Source organism: Sceloporus occidentalis, unplaced genomic scaffold (assembly GCF_023333645.1).
Source record: "Sceloporus occidentalis isolate IW3139 unplaced genomic scaffold, rSceOcc1.0.p SCAF_1, whole genome shotgun sequence".
Classification (NCBI taxonomy): Eukaryota; Metazoa; Chordata; class Lepidosauria; order Squamata; family Phrynosomatidae; genus Sceloporus; species Sceloporus occidentalis.
Window position 1 is genome coordinate 173,679,830 of NW_028316981.1, and position 23,262 is coordinate 173,703,091.

The following is a 23,262-nucleotide window of genomic DNA, read 5'->3' on the forward strand; positions in this document are numbered from 1 at the left end:
TGATAAAAGGACATTCCTCACCACTAGGGTCTTCTGTTGGCACTTTCCTGGCTAAATGAGAGTATAAGTCAAGATACCATCTTCTTAGGTGCTGCCCTAGGTGCTAGTCAGAGAGGCTTTTATTGGGATTTACTGTCTTTCTGATAATATTCCAGTTGATTCATTCATTAATTGCGTGTGCATGTGCCTTCAAGTTGCTTGTTGGCTTATGCTAACCCCATGAATTTCCTAGAGGTTCCTTAGGCAAGAGGTGGTTTTTGCCAGTTCCTTCCTCTGAAATATAGCTTACTACAGCAGCTGGCATTTGTTGGCAGTCTCCAGACTAACAGGGCTGATCCTGCTTAGCTTACAAAATCATACAGGACCTGATAGCATTGTACAAGTTGTTTTGTCTGAAGTTTGGTCTTCATAGACTTTTTGTTGGTGATTAATACAAGTTTATCACCAAAGCTGCCTTTGGTATCACATATTTGAACTCATTCTGTTGCTTTCCTTGTTCTGCTGTATTTAGGTTGATGGCTTGGAAGTTGTCATTTGTTTGGTTTCTTATTTCAGACAGTGTTTACCAAACTGGATTTTATGAATTGTGCATGCTTCTCATCAGGTTTTCTTTTCTTTTACGTATCCTGCAATTTAACTTGCTTTCTTTTCCCCATTAGGGTTGTAACTTATCAACATTTGGTATTTTTGTATATTTCTGCTGCTGTTTATTAACACTTTTTTGTATCTACTTTTTGATATTATTGTTTATATCTTGAATATATATCGCTCATCTCAGTTAGCCTATTTAGGGCATCCTCTCTCTGTCTTTTTCTCAGATTCATTTGTGCTTGCTATTCTAAATAAGGAGAGCCAGAATGGGCAAATAGTTTGAGTACTGGACTAGGTCTCCAGGAAACCAGGGTTTGAATTTCTGCTTGGCCATGGAAAATGCACTGGGCAAGTCACACTTTCTCAGCTTCAGAGAAAGGCAAAGGCAAACCTCCACCCTGAACAAGTCTTGCCAAGAAAACAGCATGATAGGTTCACCTTAGGGTCACCATAAGTCATAAAAGACCTGAAGGCAAACAGCAACAACAACCATTCTGATTCAGACTGTTGGTTCATTTAACTGCTACTACAAGCTGAATCTCCTTTATCTGAAATGTTTAGGACCAGAAGTGTTTTGAATTTTGGACGGTGTTTTTCATATTTTGGAATATTTGCATATATATAATGTGATATCTTAGTGATGGGACCCAAGAATAAACATGAAATTAATTTATGTTTTGTATATACATTATACACATAGCCTGAAGGTAATTTTATACATATTCTGGGAAAGGGATCCTCAACCTGTGTTTTCAAGCAGGATCTCTCCTCAAAAATAAAGGGAAAATATACATGTGGGACAGGAGGGCTTTCTGTGATTTATCTCTTTTATTTATTTATTTATTTATTTATTTATTTATTTATTTATTTATGAAGGACTCAGTTCGCAGTCTGGGGGTGCTTCTGGACTCGTCGCTCCACCTTACATTGCAGGTGGATGCGACAGTCAGGAGAACTTGTTATCAGCTTCGGCTGATACGCCAGCTGCGACCCTTCCTGGGCCGGGGGGATCTTGAAACGGTGGTACATGCTCTGGTAACCTCTCGGTTGGATTTCTGTAACGCGCTCTACATGGGGCAACCCTTGTACCAAACTCGGAAGCTTCAATTAGTGCAGAATATGGCAGCTAGGTTAGTCACTGGATGCTCCAGGACTAGCCACATAACACCTATTTTGCAAGATCTTCATTGGTTGCCCATTCGCTTCCGAGCCCAATACAAGGTGTTGGTTATTACCTATAAAGCCCTAAATGGCTTGGGCCCAGGGTACTTGGAGGACCGCCTCTCCCCATATAATCCGCCCCGCACTCTCCGATCAGCCGGGAAGCAATTGTTGAGGGTTCCTGATACGAAGTACACCGTGACTGCACAGAGGGCGTTTTCCAACTCAGCCCTGCAGCTTTGGAACTCTCTTCCCGGCGAGCTCCGCTCGGTTACCTCCCTTGACCTGTTCAGGAAGAAGCTGAAGACCTTCCTCTTCCAACAGGCTTTCCCCCAGACGCTGTGATTTCTGCTCTCTCCCCGTTACACTAGCATTTTAAGCTAGTTATTGTTGTGGTTTTTAACCTTATAATTTTTATCTTGTTTTTAATACTCTGATGTATTGTCATTGATTTTTTTATGTGGATGCTGTTTGTAAATTTGTACATTGTGTAGTACCTTTGTTGTAACCCGCTTTGATCTCTTTGGAAAAGCGGGCTATAAATAAACAGTATTATTATTATTATTATTATTATTATTATCATCATCATCATCTCAGTGATGGCACATATATTAACCAGTAGTTTACCCATGGATCAGCATTTGCACCAAGAACTGTTGCCACAGTCCTTGCATGAGCATGTGGGGAATTAGAGGGATAAGGTTTCCATAGGATCAAGACATATATTAAACTGTGAACTTGTGTGTGTGCAGCATGCATGCCCTGTTTATGTTGGCTATTGGCTGTATATGTACTGCACAATTAAAATAATGATCCAGAAAGACTGAGGACCTGCCAAGTGACCTGCAAACAAACTCACGTAGATGGAGTTAATAGGGTCAGAGCAAATCATAGCCTGGTGTTCACAGAATGGGACATTTTGAATACATGAGGTCTGGAGTGGAATCAGCAATGTATGAGCTTCCAGCTGGTTTTTGAGGAGCTGCCACCCACATCATTCCTCACTGTTGGCTTTGATGGCTAGGACTAATGGGAGTCGCAATTCATCAGAATTTGGAGGGCCACACATTTCCAACCATGCTAGCTGGGGAATAGTTGAAGGTGTAGTACAAAAAAGAACCCTTTAAAAGTACTGTATCCTCTAACTAGCTTGGGATTTGAGTATAGTGGCCAGATACAAGTGAGAACAAGGCTTATGTGGGTTTAATGCAAGGTTGGTAGTATTCTGGAGTACAGAAGGCCACACTGCTTGATTATTTTGGCTTCTACAGAGGGCTGAAGGGTGTTATCATGGCTGCGATTTAGGATGACCAAAGCCAAAGGTGATGTTGTGGCACTTCTACTAGTTGCCTCTCAAGCTGTTTTAGGTTCAAAACACACTGTAGAAATACAGTTTAAGACCTCTTTAACTGCCCTGGCTCAGTGCCAGGGAATTGTGGGAACTGTAGTTTTGTGAGACATTGAGCCTTCTCTGTTAGAGAGCTCTGGTGCCACAATAAACTACAATTCCCAAGATTCCCTAGCACTGAGCCAGGGCAGTTAAAGCGGTTTGGAACTAGATTATTTCTGCAGTGTGTTTTGTATGTTGGAGGACTTTGGAGTGGGGAGCCCTCCTATAGTATTACCTAATGGCCTTGGAAAGGATTTTATAGCCTATTAAGGGGGGTTTCAAATGAAAAACAACCATTTGGGGCTAAAACGTTCTTTGCATGGTGCCTGGCCCTTTGGGAGGGTCTTTAGGCTTCCCAAAGGCTGCATGTGGCATTTCAAAGGCTTCATGTGGTCCATGGAGTTGCATAATTCTCCACCACCTCTCACTTCAGATGTAGTGTGCTAGAGGGAATTTAGCGGATCTAGGTTGTGAATCAGTGTAGTATAGGGTTTGAGTGTTACTTAGGACTCTGGAGAATAGGATTCACATCCCCAATCAGCCATGGAAATCAACTTGACCTTAACCAAGTCACACTCTCTCAGAGGAAGGCAAGAAAAGAAAAGAAAACCTGTGATAGGTTCGCCTTTGCCATACTTTGGAAATGACTTGAAGGGAAACAATGTCAGCCACATTTCCTCCTGCTGACATCTGTAATTCTACACTACTGTTAAAGGTACAAGAGCCCTGTTTTCTTTCACATCTAGTCCTACATGTAAACAAGAATTCGGCTGAGATACAACCTGATTTTATGCAACTTTTACAACTTTATGGTGCAATAAAACAGATAAACACTCTTAAAAGGCATTCAAATGAGCCGAAGAAGCAAATGTAAAATAACAGTAATGTGATCCTTAGAAAGAAATGGAGGAGAAAGAGTCACTCTAAAAATAACCTGTCTATTGGCTAAGATAAGCAGTTCAGTTGTGTTGAATTTTGCTTTTATTTGGTTCATTTTTTTCTTTAGCATCCTGACATGTATCTTTAACACAACTAAAAATACTTTAAAAATAGAAACGACTTCTAAAAATACTGGTGGGAAAGAAACAAGGGAGCCTCTACTAATAAAGTCCTGGTGTGAGCCCTAAAAGAGTGGGGCTGTATTGAGTCTAGCACTGCTTTTGAACTTATTCATGCTCTATGTATTTGTTCATCTTTACAGCAACACTTGGGTCCAGTGCACAAAGAGAAAGCAGATATTCTCCGGGCTCTCGCTGCCTACTATCACACCTTTGTGGATGTAATGGAATTCCGGGTGAGTATTAGCTGGTGTGGTTTGGTTTAGGTTTGCTGTGTGAGGCTGCTGGTTAGGTTTGCTCTGTTCTGATGGGAGGAAGCATCTGTTCTTGTGAAGAACTTAAGAGTACCTCCGAAGTTCTGCTGCTCCTGTTTTTATCAACCATGTGCTATAATGACAGTCCCCTCCTTAAAGCATTTAATAGTCCAGAAGAGCAGCTGTGCATAGTTGCCAGTTCATGATCATCCCAGGACCTGTGGGTTTTGGGCCCAGACCTGAGACCTAGAGACATGATGTCATTAAGCATTATGCAATATTGCTCAATCTATGGAAGTTAATATTGCAAATATATGTATGAATGTATATATGTTGTTTAAAACACTCAAATCAACCAAGGAATACAATCAAGTAAGTTGAACTGTCCAAAGAATATACAATAAAAAAACACAAGGTCCTGTGGGGAGACCTCTAGTCTCTAGAAATGCAATTATTTTCTTGAAGGCCAAAGGTGAATCCGTCTCAAATGGTAAAAGGGTCCTTCAGACAGAAATCTTAGCTAAAGGGGCTGTTCCCAGATCAAGGTGAAATGAGGGGATTATTTCTTCTTGCCTATTTAAGGAGATGGGATAAGGAACAATTAGTCTATCAGGTTCTGTAAGCTGCAACATTGCAATGAGGAGGGAGGGGGCAAATGTTCCTGCACATGGAAAGACTATTGCTACAGCGAACACATCTGGAAGTTTCTGTTACACAGAGGAGGCAAATTTTAGCAGATCCAAGAGTGGAAAAATGATCACACATGATGAGACTCCTCCTTCTCAAGCTGTATTAGGAGGAGAAGGAAAAGAAGAAGAAGAAACAACAACAGGCTATATTTCAGAAGAAGGAACTGGCACCTTCAAGTATTTCTTGCCTAAGAAAACCCTATGAAATTCATGCAGTCATGATAAGAGCCAGTGTACACAATGGAAATTTTGGTAGAATGTAAGTAGAATATGATCTGGCCATACCTGATTCGAATGTATTCGTCCCTTTTTCTGGGAAGGGGGAGCGAAAAAGTCCTCAGACTCCAGAGAAAAAAGTTTCACAGTTTATACCTGATTATGCTGAAGAATAAGCATTATAGATTGTGTGGACATCCTTTTTGTCTCCTCAAATGCCTTGCATAGCAGAGGGCGGGCAGATGGGCGGGCAGAGGGGCGTTTTACTGCTAACAGATTGGGTACATATAGGGTTTGCCTAATCTCCTTGGCATTTTACAGCATTTTTAATTTTTTTTCCAGACTTCATCTGACTTTTTTAAAAAAAACAACAACCCCAAAACCTAAGGCAGAAGGCATTTAAATGGTTAATGATTTCTTGGAGGAAATATGTAAATACTGTGTTCCTTTACTTCTTATATTGGCAGGGAGGGGGCTGGAACTGGCACCCCTCCTCCCTTCCCCAATTGTTAACTCTTTTGCCTTTCCTCTTACCCACTGCCTGAAAGACTGGCCCTAGTTCTTCCAGATTTCAGGGTTTAATGGAGGGAGAAAAGAGATGCATTAAGCTCCTGTTTTCAGGAAACTGTGCAGCATACAACCAAAGATATCCAAATAGTAGGAGAATGGAAAAAGTACAGTGAGGACCTGTAGGCAGGGGAGCTTGAGGGATACATGATAACAGAAGCAGAGGTGTGTTTATTTGCATCCTCTGATTGACAGCACCAAAAATGGTGCTGCATGTGGGCAGCATACATGCAAATAGGAAGGAATGAGGTCAAAAATGTAAACAATAAGAATTGATTGGAAAGTGCAAAAATCCACAACAATTCCTCGCATAAAATACACACTTATAGACCTGCCTACCTGAAGGCACACACATATTCTTTCTTCTAGCCAGAAGGCGGATGGATGCAGAGGAGAGGGGAGGATGAGACTTAACAACACAATGATAAGGAGGGAAGGAACAAGCTGACTAAGGAAATATACCCCTCCCCTTCCAGAGTCTTTATAAATTGCAGCTGTAAATCTGATAAACTAATCCTTGCATGATTATAGCAAGCTGCTGCTCACTTAGCTGAACTGAAAATTTGTACCCATCTCTTTCCCCTTGCCTGGAACTGAACCTGAAGAATTTGCATCCTTGACGCCTGCCTCGAGATACTATATATGAGATTTGGCAACCCTACCTGAACATAGAATGGGAATAAGAATGGGAAATGGAGTATAAAAAGAATAAACAGGAGACCCACATAATAATGTATTTTAGGTGGTAGGCCTGTACTAATTTCCTTGAGAATAAGCTCCACAGAATACAGTGAGACTTACTGTAACCTCTGAGTAAACCTGAATAGGAGTGGACAAATACTATGTTTTATTTGAATTGTATTTAATGACAGCTATCTAAAGTCTACAATAGAGAAGGGTGATATACTGATGATAACAATTCATTGAAATAGTGTCATAACATTCAATTGACCAAGAGGTTATGGGGAGTGGCAAAGAAACATTTTTCTGTTAGCTGAGATCACAGCTTCTCTTTATGGATTCTTGAGAGGGTTCAGCTCAGTACTGCTGGTCCTGTTACTTTGGGGTTAATCTAAGAACTCTACTAAACTTAAATGACGCAGTTCTGTATGTTTCTAAGAATGAATCTGCCCCAATTATCTAGAAAGAAGAAATGGACAGAGTCCATCTTAAGAGCAGAAAGGGATCCACAGAGGAATGCAGCTGAAACCTTCTTCTGTGGCTTGTTTAATTGAAGTCCAACTCCCTAAGAATCTTTAGCAATCATTACATTTTGAACTGGAACAACTGCTGAAAGAAAAATGCCAAGACCATGGGTTACGGGGAAGTAAACACTGGGCAGGAGTGATGGGGGAGTATTTTTCTCCCCTCAACCACATTGCATCCCATTTTCTCTTAAAATGGACCCACACACTACTCCAAGAGAAAGTTCTGCTATTAAGTATGTGGGACTGCTGCTGTCAAATCTGCTTTGGTCCTGGCTTCAGCCTTTGAACTTGTTCTCATAAGTAGGTCTATGGGTAGTTATATGGGAAAGAAGATGGTGTCCTGTGTCTTTAGGGAATTTCAGCACCTGTAGCTTGTCAGAGAAGCTACAGGTGCTGAAACCGTCTTGTTTATACTGTTAAAGGAGAAGGGCCCATGGCCATCCTTTTCTTTCATCTGACCATTCAAGGCAAGGCTCAGGCACCAAACCTTTCAATAATAACCATGTGGAAAGGGTTTCTAAGAAAAGTCTGCAAAATGATTCCCCGAAAGAGAACACTACTTGGGGAGTTGCCTGTGGGGATTTCCACTTATATCCCACTGTTGCCTACACCAAATGTGGGGCTTATTCTTCAATAATCCTACTACTGCCACTAAATGTGAAGCCTTTCACATTGTTCACTGCAGTCTGCAAATGCTGAATATGAGGGTTTTTCCTGCTCTCTCCCTGCCACACATATGGACACCAATTGCAGGAGCAGTCTAAATGCCCTCAAGGTTCTCATGAGAATTTACACTACTTTCATCCCCAACAGGACACTACCCTTCCACCTTCAATGCTGCCATGTGTGAGCAGGACTGTTGATGATAGGATGACTTGGAGTTCTCTCATTCATAGGTTCACCATAAGTTAAAGTCGACAGCAGTTAAAATAAGCCATGTTCTCTTTCCATCTAGCCATCACTGCCTGGTCCAAAACAATGTGTATTGCTTGATGCAGTAGACAAGATAGGTCCTTGCAGAATAGCAGCATTGATATGGGTGATAGGACTCCATCCTTCACCAGCAGGCAATCTTAAGGATTGCAGGGCAGGCTGCCTGGTAGAATAGACAGTCCTGTTTTTCCACAGAGGGGAGTAGTGAAGGGCCTGTTTCTGTTGCCATCCACCTCTTGCACCCAGGATCTGCTGCCTGAGGAGGCTTCCTCCCTATACCTGACAGGAGGGCCAGCCTACATAGCTGGTCCTGCCCCTGTGTCAGAGAACTGGTCCTCACAATTATCTGGTGATACAAATTAGACTGAAGGCGAGCAACCGGTGCTAGATTACCTAATGAATTTTACTCCTGAGCTAGTCTGTGGCTATCCTTTTAAAAATGTGGTTGGGTTATTGCTGGGTTTTTAAAAAAGTATCTGCAAAAAAAAAAAAATACTGTTTTTTCCACTTAGGAGATGGGACAGTGCTTGATTCTTCCTCCATAATTTGTAATGAAGAGAGAGTCATAGACTGCTGCCACACTGCTGAATTTAATGCAGTTTCACACTGCTTTAACTATGATGGCTCTGTCCTAGGGTATCCTGGGCAGTGGCATCACTAGAGGTTGTGGTGTGTGTGTGTACTGCACTGGGTGACACCCCAGTGGGGGGTGGCACCTAATGAGGTGGCATCCCTGGTGCAGTTGCTGAGTGAGTGAGAAAGGGCGTTGCATCCCTTTCTCACTGGCCCAGCTGCCAATGCAGTCCCTTCCATGTGGGATTTGGTGTGGTTGCAGCCACACTGGAGCCCAAATGGACCTCCGGAGGCTGAGACAGTCTTCCCCCCTCACTGCCCCCCCTCTACACTGCTGACCCCCAGTATGCCACTGATCCTGAGGTTTGTAGTTTGTTGTGGTATCAGAGCTCTCTGACAGAGAAGGCTAAATATTTCACAGAACTACAAATTCCAGCATTGCAGAGAATTGAGCCATGGAAGTTAAAGTGGTACCAAGCTGCATTAACTCTGTAGTGCAGATGCAGCCATAGACTACTGCCTGCTCTGTTCTTCCCAGCGCTGGCCCAGGACACCTTGCCTGAAACAAAGGACAAGGTGGTTCTCTCCCCCCCCCCACTCCATTTTACCTGTAGAGGCAGAAAGGCACAGCAGTTGAAGTTTACTTCCTCATGGAGAAAAATAATAGCACCCTGCACCATTCCCAAGGGTAGCATGGAGGTGCAAGATAAGTCTGTATGGCATTCACTATCCTGTCTGCCATGGAGCCAATGTGGCACAGTGGTTTGAGTGTTGAAGTACAACTCTGGAGACCAGGGGTCGGTTGCCAGCTCAGCCATGAAACCAACTGGGTGATTTTGGGCAAGTCACACTCTCTCAGCCTCAGGGGAAGGCAGTGGCAAACCTCCTCTGAACACATCTTGCAAAAAAAAAAACAAAAACAAACCCCATGATAGGTTTATCTTAGGGTCACCATAACTCGGAAATGACTTGAAGATATATAGCAACAACAACATCCTGTCTATCTGTGCTCTTTAGATAGTGAATAATTTTATGTCGAGTATCATAAAATACCTAAATGTCCTTCAAGTTCTCCTTTATCTGACACAGTTTCAGTGACCTGCACACTGGAGAGTGGAGTCTAAATTTCTTCCAGTCCTTAACCTGTGAGAGAAAGTCAAACTCAAGTTCAGTGTCAGATCCCTTCAATTAACACATCACATGGCTGTGAGCAAAGTCAGTGCAGTTTATTTGCTTGCATTTGTGGTAGAAGTAGATAAATTACATTTTCCCCATGCTATAGGATTATATTTTCAGAAGCACAGCATTTCCCCCTCCCTGCAATGGAAATCATGCTCAGAATAAAAAAAACACAATATAAAAATCTAATGTACCAAAATAGATTAGAAATGAAAAAGTAGTCATTCTTGTTTACAGTGGGCATTTGCTAAATAAGCAAAGATAGCAGCCAAATAAATAATCTTGACACATTTGTGTATAATAAAAAAGCCAGCTTCTCAAGAACTGAAGAAACTGGTTTTTTAGAAGAAAGATGAAGTGCTCATTCCTGTTTTAGCGCTACATAGAGTTTACAGCTGAATACATAATCAGCTAGATATTTAATGTCCAAGGAGAGAAAAACAAACATTTGTCAATGTCAGCAAAGAAGTCTTGAGCAAAGTTGGTGCTGATTCATAGTTTTCAGAGGTGTTGACTTAGGAAAAAGGAAGCTCCCTTTCTTCTGAGCTGATATTTTCAACCCTTCTAATTCTAGCCAGTATGAGGCAATTGGTCCCGGGGAGCAGAAACAAGGGTTAGAATAACAGAACCCTATTGTTGGGAGGACCTCAATGGCCATCTAGTGTAACCCCCTGCGATATAGGATCACATAACTAAAGTATGCCTGAAAGGAGAGTCCATCAGCCTCTGAGGCAAACTATTCCAGTGTCCAACAGTTCTTACAGGATTGTTGAGAGGATTCACAGGGAGTGATGCAACAGGGGAGAGCTTTGAAAAAGGGAGCAGTGACAAGGAATACATATTATACAACTTTTAAGCACTCCTGTCCATAAAGGAGCCTGCTGTTTGATTGGAGTGTATTATGGTTGGAACTCAAGGCATGTGTTTGGAAGGTCAAGGTGCTAGTTGAACCATATTGCACTGGCTTCTATAACACTTCATTTTCCTTTCTAGGACCATGTCTATGAACTGCTGAACACCATTGATGCCAGCCAGTGCTTCTTTGACATTGTGAGTGCTATGTGAATAAAAATAATAGTAGGTGTTAGCTTCTGCATGTTAAATTACTGGAGGAGGGCCTTTTCTGGTGTAGAGTGTAGACTTCTGAGTGACTGAATATAAACTGTAGATATTCTAATGTTTTGGCTGTATTGGGATACTAGGCTGTAGACAGCCTAGAGTGCCAGGACCACAAGTATGTTGGCTATGGGCTGGCCCATAGCCAGCCCCTTGATACATTTGCTGGCCAAAAGGCCCTTCTTCCCTGGTAGTGGTAGCCCGGTGGTGGTCTCCTTCCATGGTGGTGGTGGCCTACTTGTGACTAGCCCTTCCCCTTATCTGAGGATAGACCTTACCCTTGCAGCAAAGGAGGGCTCAATGGGATGTCATATATACTTTGCTATATGGCCAACGCAGCTGCCCATGGATAAGTAAACCGAAAGATTTTCATACATATTGCCCATCAGCCCTTGCAAATTCCTCATACTCTGAACAACATATAAATGTCTGAAGACACTTGTGCGTACATAATATTATTGTTTTTAGGGTGTGGGTGTGTGATCCAGATGAAGTGCAGCGTTTAGCATTCCAGATGCACCATGTTCCAATTCAGCTTTCCTCTTGAAGCTGTGGTTTAACCTCAGAGGATAGCTCCTGTGCACATAGATGGCCATAATTTAATTTTGGGGGTACTGAGTGCTTGCTGATTTAATTGTAGATGGTTATCAGTTGACATTTAATGGCCAGAAACTATGCTTTGTTTTGCAAAGAATCAGGTTTGGGGAAGACAGAAAAAGCCAGTGGATCATTGCATTGCTCAATGGAGTTTAGTCTATGAGAAGTTTTTTCTTCAGTTGAAATGAATGCCACCTCCCTGTCACTTTACACACATTGTGTGAGGGCAACATGCAGCTCTATGTCATGTTTAGAATCCTCTGACATGGGCCTATTCACATTACAGAATTATAGCACTATGGTTCTACTTTAATTGCCATAGTTCTGCCCTATACCTTCCTGGGATTAACAGTTTGCAGAGGAGCCTTTAGTATTCTCAACCAGAGAGCTCCTCTGGTGCCTCTGACCAGATTACAATCCCCAGGATTTTAAGAGTGCAACTATTGTAGTGCTATAATTGTGTAATGTGAATGAGCCCATGGCTAATACGGTTTCTTATACAGAGCCAGTATCTCAACAGGGCTCTCTGGAATTCGAAGAAATAAACAAGGTTAACTCCTGCCAGAAGTGAGAATGTGCATAATTATGACAATGAAAGTATTACTTGGTGTTAACCCTGTCTTCATCTTCTGTCTCTCTGCACTGCACTTCCATTTCCTTTCTGCAGCATGTGAATTTTGATTTCACCAAGAACTACCTTGACCTACTTGTTACCTATGCATCTGTCATCTTACTCCTTTCCCGCATTGATGACCGCAAGGCCCTGATTGGTTTGTACCACTGTACCCATGAGATGATCCATGGAACCAGGTCAGGGACTCATTATTTATGTAAAAGCTTTTGTACACCACCATTTAGGGCAGATGTGCAGAGCCCTTGTCCTTTAAGATGTTTTGGACTACAAGGCCTACACCACTTTACCACTGGGCTGCCAGCTGGGGCTACCAGGAGTTGTAGGCAAAATGTCCAAATAACCATAGGTTTCCCATCCCTCTATTAAGAGAAGTCCCAACAATAACTCTTCAAGCAGCAGTATGTCAAACAGTAATAACTGTAATAGAAGTATTGATAGAGTCAAAATGAATAGTTTTAACTGGACAGTATCATAAATAAAACAGTAATATAGTCAACTCCCTTGTTCTAATGTAGTGTACCTAATGCTTAAAATAATCTCGGTCAAGTCCCTTTTCTTCATAAACATTTGTGAAGTGATGCAACAACACCCCTAAGCAAAGTATGCAGCTAGTGAGATATTATTATAGTTAGAAGTTTTTGTAACACATATCCAGTACTGAGAATCAGGAACATGTGGCCCTTCAGATATTGCTGGACTACAGCTCCTATCATCCTTCATTATGGCTATGCTGACTGGAATTGATGGGGATTACAGTCCAACGACATCTGGATGGGTGCTCATTCCCCATCCCTACTCTTTACTTTGCTATAGAGTTTAACTTTGTTTTTTTATCTGGTTATCAGGAACTCTTTTAGATAGGTGGTTCTTTCTTTCTTATTGTGGTGGGTCCAAATTCAAATAATTTGTGAGATTTGTGTCCCCCCTTGTATTATGGGTGTTTTGGTTTTTTTGTTACTTACCTCATAAAACATTCCTGAGAGCTTCAGTTGAAGAATAGCAAATAAATAAAATGTCTCCTCTATGACTATATATTGAAATTGTAATAAACAGCCATGTTTGGGCACTAAGAGAACATGCTTCCTCTTGTACTTCACCACCCAGCATTATAGCTCTCACTTGCAATCCTGGCTGTAACTGTATGAGTATCACAGGCATTTGTGATATCGCCAGTGGTTATATGTGTATCCTATTCTGCCATACCTTTCCCATTTTCAGAAGTTAAAAATATAAATTGTATATATGTATTTTTAAAATTGCAATTTCCTAAGGAACCAGACTTTCAATAATGTCCCACTCCACCAAGAGCAGTTTTATAGCATCTTGTTTTAGAGGGGATTTTTTTAAAAAGCAGACACGGCTGGCCAGGGCAGGCTACCTCCTCTCCTTAACTGTTCCCTTGTCATTTTGATGATAGTTCTTTGTTTTTCACTGTGGCTATAAAATGTGCAGCCCTCTCCAGTGCTACTCTGTCCTCTGTCTAAAAAAAAAGAAAAAGAAAAAAGAACAGTACAAATGGGCCCATTGTTTCCAGCCTATCTCTTCTACCTAAGATTATACTTCCATTATTTTATGGCATGTTTGGGGATCCTGTGGCCCTCCAAATATTCATGAATTATTATTCCACTAAGCCCTTAGCACTGGTTAGGCATGTGCAGGGCAAGGGGAATGGTAATCCTAACTGAGACTAGAATTTTTTTGCTGCTCCGGAAACTAGAATGCAAACCAGTGGATTCAAATCACAAGAAATGAGATTCCTCCTAAACATTAGCAAGAACTTCTTGATTTTAAAAGCTCTTTGGCAGTGGAACAGTCTCAGAAGGTGGAGGATTCTCTTTCTTTGGAAGTCTTTAAACATAGGTTGGATATCATTTTAGGAGTGCTTTAGTTGTGTATTTCTGCATGGCAGGGGGGTGGATAAAATAATCCTTTCAGACCCTTCCAGCTCCATGATACCGTACTACTATATTCTGTCATTAACCTTTGAAGAGCAAATGGTACCTAGCCCAATGTTAAGAACACAGCACTGTGCCATTGATGGCGAATCTGTGCTGGCACCATTGTAGCAGTAAGAAAAATCAGTCTGCATTTGTCTCAAGATGCCCGTTAAGTTTAGCGAGAGGTCTGAACTACAGGAGTTGTTCTCAGAGGTTTCTGGCATGATTTTTTCAATGGAAAATGTGGACACTGTTGGAAGGAAGGGTGACTTCTATTATTGGAAAACACTTCTGATTTATTGTTTCTTTGGCAACAGCGATGCCAGCTACCCTCGTTTGGGTCAGATGATCCTGGAATACGAGAATCCCTTGCGCAAATTGATGGAGGAGTTTGGACCCCACACCAAGGTGAGATATGGTGATGTGACCTGTTCATGAAGCGTCCACTGACCAATCTTTTTTTGAGGGGGACATAAGTTACTTTAATAACTGTGTGGTTATGGTCTTCAAGCTACACAGTGTTTTCATATTTTGCAGTTGTGTCTCAAACATACCGGAATAGTTTCATTGCAGCTGACCCTAGATTGAGTAGTTGTGTTATATAGGCCAATATGACTTTTGGATGCATACATATGTTCCCTTTAGATCAGGCAGTTGCCATTTGTTTGCATCCAGCCTGTGAAATTCTTTTATAGCTTGAATGGAAGACACAGGATGTAGTCTAGTCATATGACACCTTTCTAAGGTCACAGTTGAGCACCTGAAGATAGCAAATGACATGGCAACTTAATAATATCAGATTTGAGAAGAAAAGATGGTGGGACTTTGCCAAGTTGGAATTACCAGTTTGCAAAAATGCTAGAATTGATGTGCAATAGGCTTTCATTTGCCCCTTTTCAGAATCCTTGTATATCATTGTTTTAGACTTTATTTTCATTAACTTCTTAATATATGCATATTCACTTTGTGATCCACATGATAGCACCCATCCTTTCTGCATTGATTAGTGTATTTAGTAATAGAAATGTTAGTGCTCAAAGGCTGGAGCAACTGGGTCCACAGTATATGGCACTGCTAAGCGACTATTGCTCAATATCGTCTGGTTAAGGACTGAGGAACTTGTAGACTACCAGATTGTGATGATCTGTTCCTCCTATCATCCTCCATCATTGGTTGGGCTGGCCTATGGGAACTGAGGTCCCCCAACATCTGGAGGGCTAGACATTCACGAGCTCTTGCCTAGTTTTACTGGCTGTGGCTTTGCAAAGTCTTTTTCTTAGTGCTTGATATCCTTTTTGTTGGAGATGTTAGGGATCTAACCTGAGAACTGTTTCAAACCTATACCTTTATAGTAAGCATGTACGACCCAAATCCATATCAGAATGGCGGTGGTGGCAGCGGAGGGGGGGAGGAGAAAACGACGACGGGGACTTACTCTTCATTTAGCTGCTTCTTTTTCAAAACTGACCAGCTGTGAGAGCTGGACCTACCTGTACAGGGGGTGGGGGCAGTTTCGAAACAAAACTCTATTCTGGGGAGAGTTTATACTTCACTCACCCATGCATACCAGTCTGGGTCAAGATTAGGTCTGTGCATGAGAATCAGAAGTCAAATGCTGTGACACAGCACAATACAATTTAATGTATTGTGTAATTTAACACTGTGCTACCTCCACAAATATGGCTTGGGAATATGCAAGGTAAAATACAATTTTGTCTGAGGGTGACTAGATGTCATAACTGTAAAGGAGGGCAAAGCACCACAAAATGTAGGACATTCTAGAAAAATGTATGATATTACAAAATAAAAACTAAAAACACTAATGTAAGTATAGGTTCATTTGATATGGTTAATTTATAGCTATATTACAAATACTGCTATTTTATTGTGTACTCAACCAATTTTTTCTGATTAGTTAAAATGCCTTGTTGGTTTGCAATATACTTACAGAACTCTGAGCAAGAAAAATGCTTAAAATTGTACTTTACTAGCAACAAGCTGTTGACTAAGTGTACATTTAAATTATTCATTTCATATTTTGTTTGTGATGAAATTAAGGAAAGAACCCTTTCTGATTTGCATTATGTTCTCAAGCAGCCCATTGCCTAACACACTTGCGGTCCTTTTTCCCTTCAAGAAACAAACACATCCTGAGCTCTGGGGGAAAGTCTTGTCTGCTTGTTGTAGGAAGAAAAGAACTTTAGATAGAGCCATCCTCTCTCCCTATTTGCCACAAAGAGAAGCTGCCAAGTAGACACATTTCTTGAAGAGGAACAACAAACATGGTGTTATTCAGTGGGCTTCTTAGTCATGCTCAAAATGGAGGATATTTCAGAATTCCTCCTGGACACAAGGTTTAAACGTAGGACATGTCCTGGAAAGGGAGGACATCTGGTCATCCTGTTCTGTCTTCTTTATTTCTCCCTCCTTCTGTCTGCCTGCTGTCACTTCCTCTTTCCCCAGGCTGTGAGCAACGCACTTCTGTCGTTGCACTTCCTCTTTGCCCGAAGAAACCACTCAGCTGATCAGTGGCGAAGTGACCAGCTCTTCAGTCTGATTAGCAACCCTGCAGGCATGCTAGCTCCTGTCAATTCCGACACTGTGAGTATGTGTATGGAAGGAAGTAACACCCCTGCTTCTCAAGTACAGCCCAAACAAAGCTTTTGCATGAAGATCGTAAAAATGCAGGTCTTGATTTTGGATGAATATTACCTTTTGTTACCCACAATACTCTGGTGTCTGGAGAGGACACCAAGCTGAAGCTTGCTCAGGGGAATTTGACCTTGGCTCAAACGGAGAGATTTAGACGGACCAGCGTAACTTGGTCTTAAGGGATCTTTCCCAGCTTTTACAGCATCCAGATTCACACAGAACCCCAGAGGCAGACTTCCAAATGAGAATAGGTTTTATTTTAAAGGGGAATAACACACTCACTCATGCAAACGACCATACACACACACACACACACACACACACACGAACTAATGGAATCAAAGATGAGAGGTTGGGATAGGTATCAAGTGTCACTGACGGTGATAATTACCTATGAGGATCTTGACCCCAATCACTGATGGTCCAGAATGAAGAGAGGACTCAATAGCTCCCATGGCATGTGGTGGGGAGGTGGCAAGCATATTAAAGTGTTAAGCCAAGCAAACTGACAGAGTTTCTGTCTGCCACTAGACTGAGCCAAAGACTGGCTCTAATAGTGCCAATATTTATACCAAAAATGTGCCTAGGGGGCAGATCCCAAGAGGTTGAAAGGATTAAGCATTTTGGAATCAGTTTTCCAAGATAGGAACAATGGAGTGAAACTGAATTGAAAGAGGAACAATAGGTACACATTTCCCAGAGAAGAGGGAATTAGCACGCAGGATCACCGATGCATTGTTTACCTTCCTCGTACTTTGTCTCAGGTCTCCTCTTACCCCCTGTAGGTGTGCCATGATCCAATCTAGCTGTGGCCCAGCGCAACTCCTAGTCCCAGCCAATATGCAAAGATTTACTTCAATATCATGGCATCCACAGCAGGTTCATAGAAGGGTCACCCAGCCTGTATGTTTTATTGCGTAATATATATAAATATATGTATTATATAGGGGTAAATCAGGGACCCATGGGGAAAAGAGATTCCACCTCAACATTAGGAGGAACTTCCTGACAGTAAAGGCTGTTTGACACTGGAACAAACTCCCTTGGAGTGTGGTGGAGTCTCCTTCCTTAGAGGTCTTTAAACAGAGGCTGGATGGCCATCTGCTGGGGATGCTTTTATTTAGATTTCCTGCATGGCAGGGGGTTGGACTGGATGGCCCTTGCAGTCTCTTCCAACTCAGTGATTCTATGATTCTATGATTCTAGCAACACTTTGAGAAGCTCATATCATAGTTGGTAATATAAATGAATAAATAGCCTTCAGCAAGAAAATCCAGACTTTCCCAGCACGCTGCGCAGGCTTGAACTAAGCAGAAAAGACAAATCTCTTGATTGTAATGTCAGTGTTGCACCTTCATAATCAATTTCTAATTCTTTGGAGTTAGAGTTTGCGCAATGGCAGCCAGTGACTGCAGCTGCTCCACTAAATGATTCTCACAGACACATAACAAAGCCTTCATGTTCCACACTGCCTAGGAAAAGGTATTGCAGAAATAAGTGGGGGGCATCACATGATTGGGAGAGGAAAAGATTATTCTGGATTTACCCAAGCAGAAAAAGATGTTCTGTTTTTTTATCCTTCATCCTCTCAGATGGCCTGTGAATACCTATCTCTGGAGGTTCTTGAGCGATGGATTGTGAGTAAGTCACTACCTTGTACTGCACTGTGCCATTAATCTGGGAATGGTCCACAGTGGATCCTAAAGTGTAAATCTATTTATTTGGGGAAATCCCATTCATTCTATGGAATTTACATAACTGTTGGGCTACCAAGGTCCCACTGGTTTGGTGGGTCTGCTCTAGCTGCGACTAGTTATTTACAGCAAGAACCTCTGTCCAGAGTTGTACCCTTTGTCACAGCCTAAAGCTGCAGAAATGGTTGGAGGCTATTTTCATAGGCTTCAATGAGCATTGACAAAGCTATATTTGCACTGTATGCTAACCCCCCTCCTCCATGTAACCAAATCTGATATAGTGAGCTCTCTGTATCTGCTAATTCTTTATCCACAGATTCAGTCATCTACAGCTTGAAAATGTTCCCAAAAATATAAATTACAAAAAGTAAACCTTGATTTTTGTCATTTTATATAAGGGACACTGTTTTACTGTACTATGTATTTAATGGGACTTGAGCATCCATGAATGTTTATATCCACAGAGGGTTCTGGAACCAAACCCCAGTAGATACCAAGGGCCCACTGTACAAAGGAATGCTGTGATTTGGGATACATTTGCTTAATTGGCATTATTTGCTGCTATTGCTATTGCTATTTATTCTGCTTGTGGAAATAGTGGGGAAAAGGACAGAGAGGAATTATAAGTGCTATCTGGTTTACTGAGCAGTGGAAAAATGCTTTCCCTTGTTTATTTATCCCTGCCTTTGACTGTCTTCTCCTTCTGCAGTTGGATTCTTGCTGTGCCACAGTTGCTTGGGTTCAACACAGAGCTGCCTGGATCTGTGGCGGGCAGCTCTCCGGGGTTCACTGTACATCACTCTAGTGCGGGATGAAGTGCTTCCTGTTCACAAGGTCACAGAGGAGGCCTTCAGTGGTATCAAAGGGTAAGTGATCAAGAGAGGTGGCCTAAACCAATTAGGTATTGGTGCCACAGGGGTCAGAGCAGGAGTCTGGAACCTTTGGCTCTCCAATTGCTTTGGACTGCAACTCCCTTTAACAGTTTTTTAACTATGGCTGTGGGCCCAACATTGCACTGAGGAAAGAGGGGGCATATGTTCCTTCACATGGAAGAACTATTTAGTCTGGAAGTTTCTTTTGTATAGAAGAGACAAATTTTGGCTAGTCCAAGAGTGGAAAAATGGTCACACATGCTGAGACTTCTTCTCAACCTGCATTACTGGTACAGTAGGTTACTGATCCATCTTTGCCAGCCTTTACCCACTGGTGTCCTCCAGATGCATACAACTATAGCTCCAGTCACCTGGGGATTATGAGAATTTTAATCAAACATCTGAAGAGTGCCAGTTTGGGGGACTTTGCCTAATACTACTCACACTGATTAGCAGCAGCTCTTCCCATATGCAAAAAAATAAATAAATAAAATAAAAAAAGTCTTTATCAGTAGTTTTCTGTGGGTTATGTAAACAGTTATGTAAACTATGGATGCCAGCTGTGAAAGCCTTCGACTTCACATTGGTCTTTATCAGACATGTTTCCTGGAATCTGGGAGGAAATTGCCAGAGACTGCACTTGGGACCTTCTCTGTATATTATAAAAAGGAATAGAAAAGTGGGAAGGAACAGAGGAAACTTGCAGCACCTTTAAAACTAACTAATTTGTTTTAGCATAAGCTTCCATCCATGCTAAAATAGATTAGGTAGCCTTAAAGAAACTGCTAGATTCCTCTCCCCCTCCCTTGTGCTGTGACTAGCACAACTTTATTGTTCTGTCTTCAAGTCGTTTCTGATTTATGGTGACCCCAAGGCGATAGATAAAGATTTCCTGTGAACCCCTGAATTTTGAAAAATACCTTTGTTTTTCCAACTCTCCCTCCCCCACTAAGCAGGTGAAGCCACACATCATACTAAGCTTTGGAGGACTGGGCTGTGATTTCTCTCTCTTTTTTTTTCTTTTCAGCTATGGAAAACGTATAGCTGATATCAAAGAATGTAAAGAGCATGCCGTGGCACACAGGTAGGAATGTGCCTTTCCTCCATTTCTCCCTGCTCTTGTTTGCAGTGCATCTCTATTCTTGCTCTGCTTTGTCTACAAAATAACCAGGCCCTGCTTAATACTTTCCCACAGCAGCTTTACTCTTTCTCTACTCCCCTGAGATTTTTCCTTCCCAGCCTTTAAAATGTCCTCATCATCCCTGTGTCTTCAGTGTATTGCAGCAAAATCTTTGTTTGGGGGGTTGCTGTCTCTTACACCGCATTGTAGATATTCCTCATTAGGACTGCAAATTTATACAAATTTCCCCATGAGTGTGCTCTACTGCAGTAAATTGAGTTTTCTCCTGAGTAACTGTGTAGAACATGATGCTGTTAGAATACAATATAGAGAAATAGAATGGTTCCCAGTGGCAAAGGGGTCAGGGAAGGCTGCGTCCTTTTACCCTATCTGTTCAGCTTGTATGCAGAAAATGTCATATGAAGAGCAGAGTTGGACACAGAAGGAGGAGGAGTGAAGATAGGAGGAAGGGATATCAATAACGTACAATATGCAGACGACACCATATTACTAGCAGAAAACATTGCAGACCTGGAACAACTACTAAGAAAAATAAAAAAAGAAAGTGCAGAGGCAGGCTTGCTGCTGAACAAAAAGAAAACCAAAATAATGACCATGGCAGATCTACCCAAATTCAAACTAGACAATGAGGAAATCATAAAATAGTAAAAGAGTTCCCGTATCTTGGGTCAGACATTGATCAGAATGGGAACTGCAGTCAAGACACTGATACTTTCCTTATGAATTTTCTGTAGGCTAGACTAGGCAAGATTTTTGTATGATTCAATAAGGCTCTTAGTTACAACAGGACCACAAACTGAATGCATAGAAGGAAATACAGAGTAACCACTGCTGCCTTTATTCCTGCTAACATGATGGATGTAAAGGCTGCCAGTGACCATCTGGGTTACAAGTGGCAACTCTGCAGTGCCTCCTGAGCCCTGAAGTCTGTCTTCATTCTACATGCAGCAGCTTCGGGCATTACTTTTTACCCGTATCTTTAAAGTAATGCCTTGACTACAGAAGACATAAAACAAACCCTTCTATTGAAGTCATATTTCTTGACATGCAATAGGGTGAGCCATTCTGGCAAGTCTGGGGGCCAGTTTTGCCTCCATGAAACCTAAATGGGTCCCTCTTCTGATGCTGTCACTTGAGTCCTGCAATGGATGTACATTTCAAACACATTTGTTTAGAATAAACATTCTTTTACAAGGGAATCATACTTCCTGGAGATTTCTGTGGATGTAATTTTCCTATGTAACTAAGCTCAAGCAGCCCATGAAACCATGTTTTTAAGTGAAAACGTGTGTTTAAAAGTATCTCCACTGCCAAATAGGGGAGAGGATGGCTGCAGAAGTAGTGCATGGTACCCACCCTGGGTGTATAGAAACATGCACGTTTCTGAGTGAGTAGGTGAATTTTCCAACTTGCACAGAATAAAGAGCTTTCCTTGGTAGTTCAGAAAGCCAGCCTACTTTCACTTCCATTTCTCCCAGTCCAGTGAGAAGTCTCTCTGCTTGTTCACTGGGCCCAGTACAGGAGCAGCTCATTCCCTGTTCTGCTTTGCTTGGGAGACAAAGTCATGTTCTTCTCTGCTTCTGCTATATACTCATGGCAGGGAGAAGAAGGGGCACAGGGCAGTTGTTCCCTTCATGTGTGAACTTTCTGGTTGGTGTCTTGACAGTGGGCAGTTACATCGAGGACGGCGTAATTTCCTGAGAAATGCTGTGAAGGAGATGGAGGCCATCCTGGCCAATGAACCTGGGCTTCTGGGGCCAAAGGCAAGTCCAGGAGGTTGTAGAATATGGGACGGGCAAAAGAAAATTGCAATGAGTGTGGACAAGACTGCCCTACATATGTGTTGTGTGTTGACTTATGTGAGCAAATACATGCAAGGGCATATATGTGTGAATTTGGATGGGTACATATGTGGGGTGTGTTTATCTGTGTATGGGAAATGAGTCTCAATGTGGGAAGTGAATGATTGTATTGGCATGTATTTTTGTCTGGCTTGAAAAGCTTGTACTGTAGTATGTTATGGTTAACTATATTGGCTCGATTTTATTTGACAGTGTAAAAAGCCATAACAATTCATTAGAATAAGCAGATAGGTGTGTTTCAGTGTTTCTAAAAATAGCAAGAGAATTTTGTTATACATTCAAACTAACAACTTTATGATGGCACAAGCTTTTATGTTTAGGGAGTGGATGAATTATAAACAGTGAAATCACAGTTAAATTTATTTGTTTATTTATTTATATACTATCCTATCTTTATCCCAGCATGGGATTCAAGAATGACTGTGACCTTACTGAGTCACGTCTCCTTTTACTTGCCTTGTCTCCTGAGCCAAACATAATTATTTTTAAAACATGCAGGGGCAGCTGTGTTGGCCATTTAACAAATACAAACAAAAATCCATCAGTGATACTTTTATTGGCCAAACGAAATGCACAATATAGTTGTTGCAAGCTTTCGAAGCTCCATGGGTTTCTTCGTCCGGCAACATGTTTGGTTTGTAACATCTTGCCTGATGAAGAAGCCCATGGAGCTTTGAAAGCTTGCAACAAATATATTGTGCATTTTGGTTGGCCTATAAAGGTATCACTGATGAATTTTTGTTTATAATTATTTTTACTTATAGAGGTGTTGTTCCAGCCCTTTGACCATTTTGGTTGTCCTTTTCTATAGGTCACGACTACTGAAACTCCTGACTTAACTCTAGAGGCTTACAGAGGTTTGGGTCCAAGCTACTCTAAAGACCAGCTTGCCCTCACCTTAAGCTTAGAAACATACTGTGGGTCCTTTTAGTTGCTTT

At 41.7% G+C, this 23,262-nt stretch overlaps 1 protein-coding gene across 6 annotated transcripts in view; it reads left to right on the forward strand.

The window, feature by feature from the left end:
* The window catches only part of NCKAP1L (NCK associated protein 1 like), a 139,695-nt gene that overhangs the window by 53,611 nt on the left and 62,822 nt on the right, over nucleotides 1-23,262 (forward strand). For all 6 annotated transcript variants that reach the window (XM_089482573.1, XM_089482610.1, XM_089482618.1 and 3 more), the window contains 9 exons: nucleotides 4,344-4,436; nucleotides 10,813-10,869; nucleotides 12,200-12,342; nucleotides 14,421-14,511; nucleotides 16,567-16,704; nucleotides 18,348-18,396; nucleotides 19,159-19,315; nucleotides 20,349-20,405; nucleotides 22,129-22,225. In XM_089482573.1, coding sequence (XP_089338699.1) covers nucleotides 4,344-4,436; nucleotides 10,813-10,869; nucleotides 12,200-12,342; nucleotides 14,421-14,511; nucleotides 16,567-16,704; nucleotides 18,348-18,396; nucleotides 19,159-19,315; nucleotides 20,349-20,405; nucleotides 22,129-22,225 — 882 coding nt within the window. The remainder of the gene's footprint in view (nucleotides 1-4,343; nucleotides 4,437-10,812; nucleotides 10,870-12,199; nucleotides 12,343-14,420; nucleotides 14,512-16,566; nucleotides 16,705-18,347; nucleotides 18,397-19,158; nucleotides 19,316-20,348; nucleotides 20,406-22,128; nucleotides 22,226-23,262) is intronic.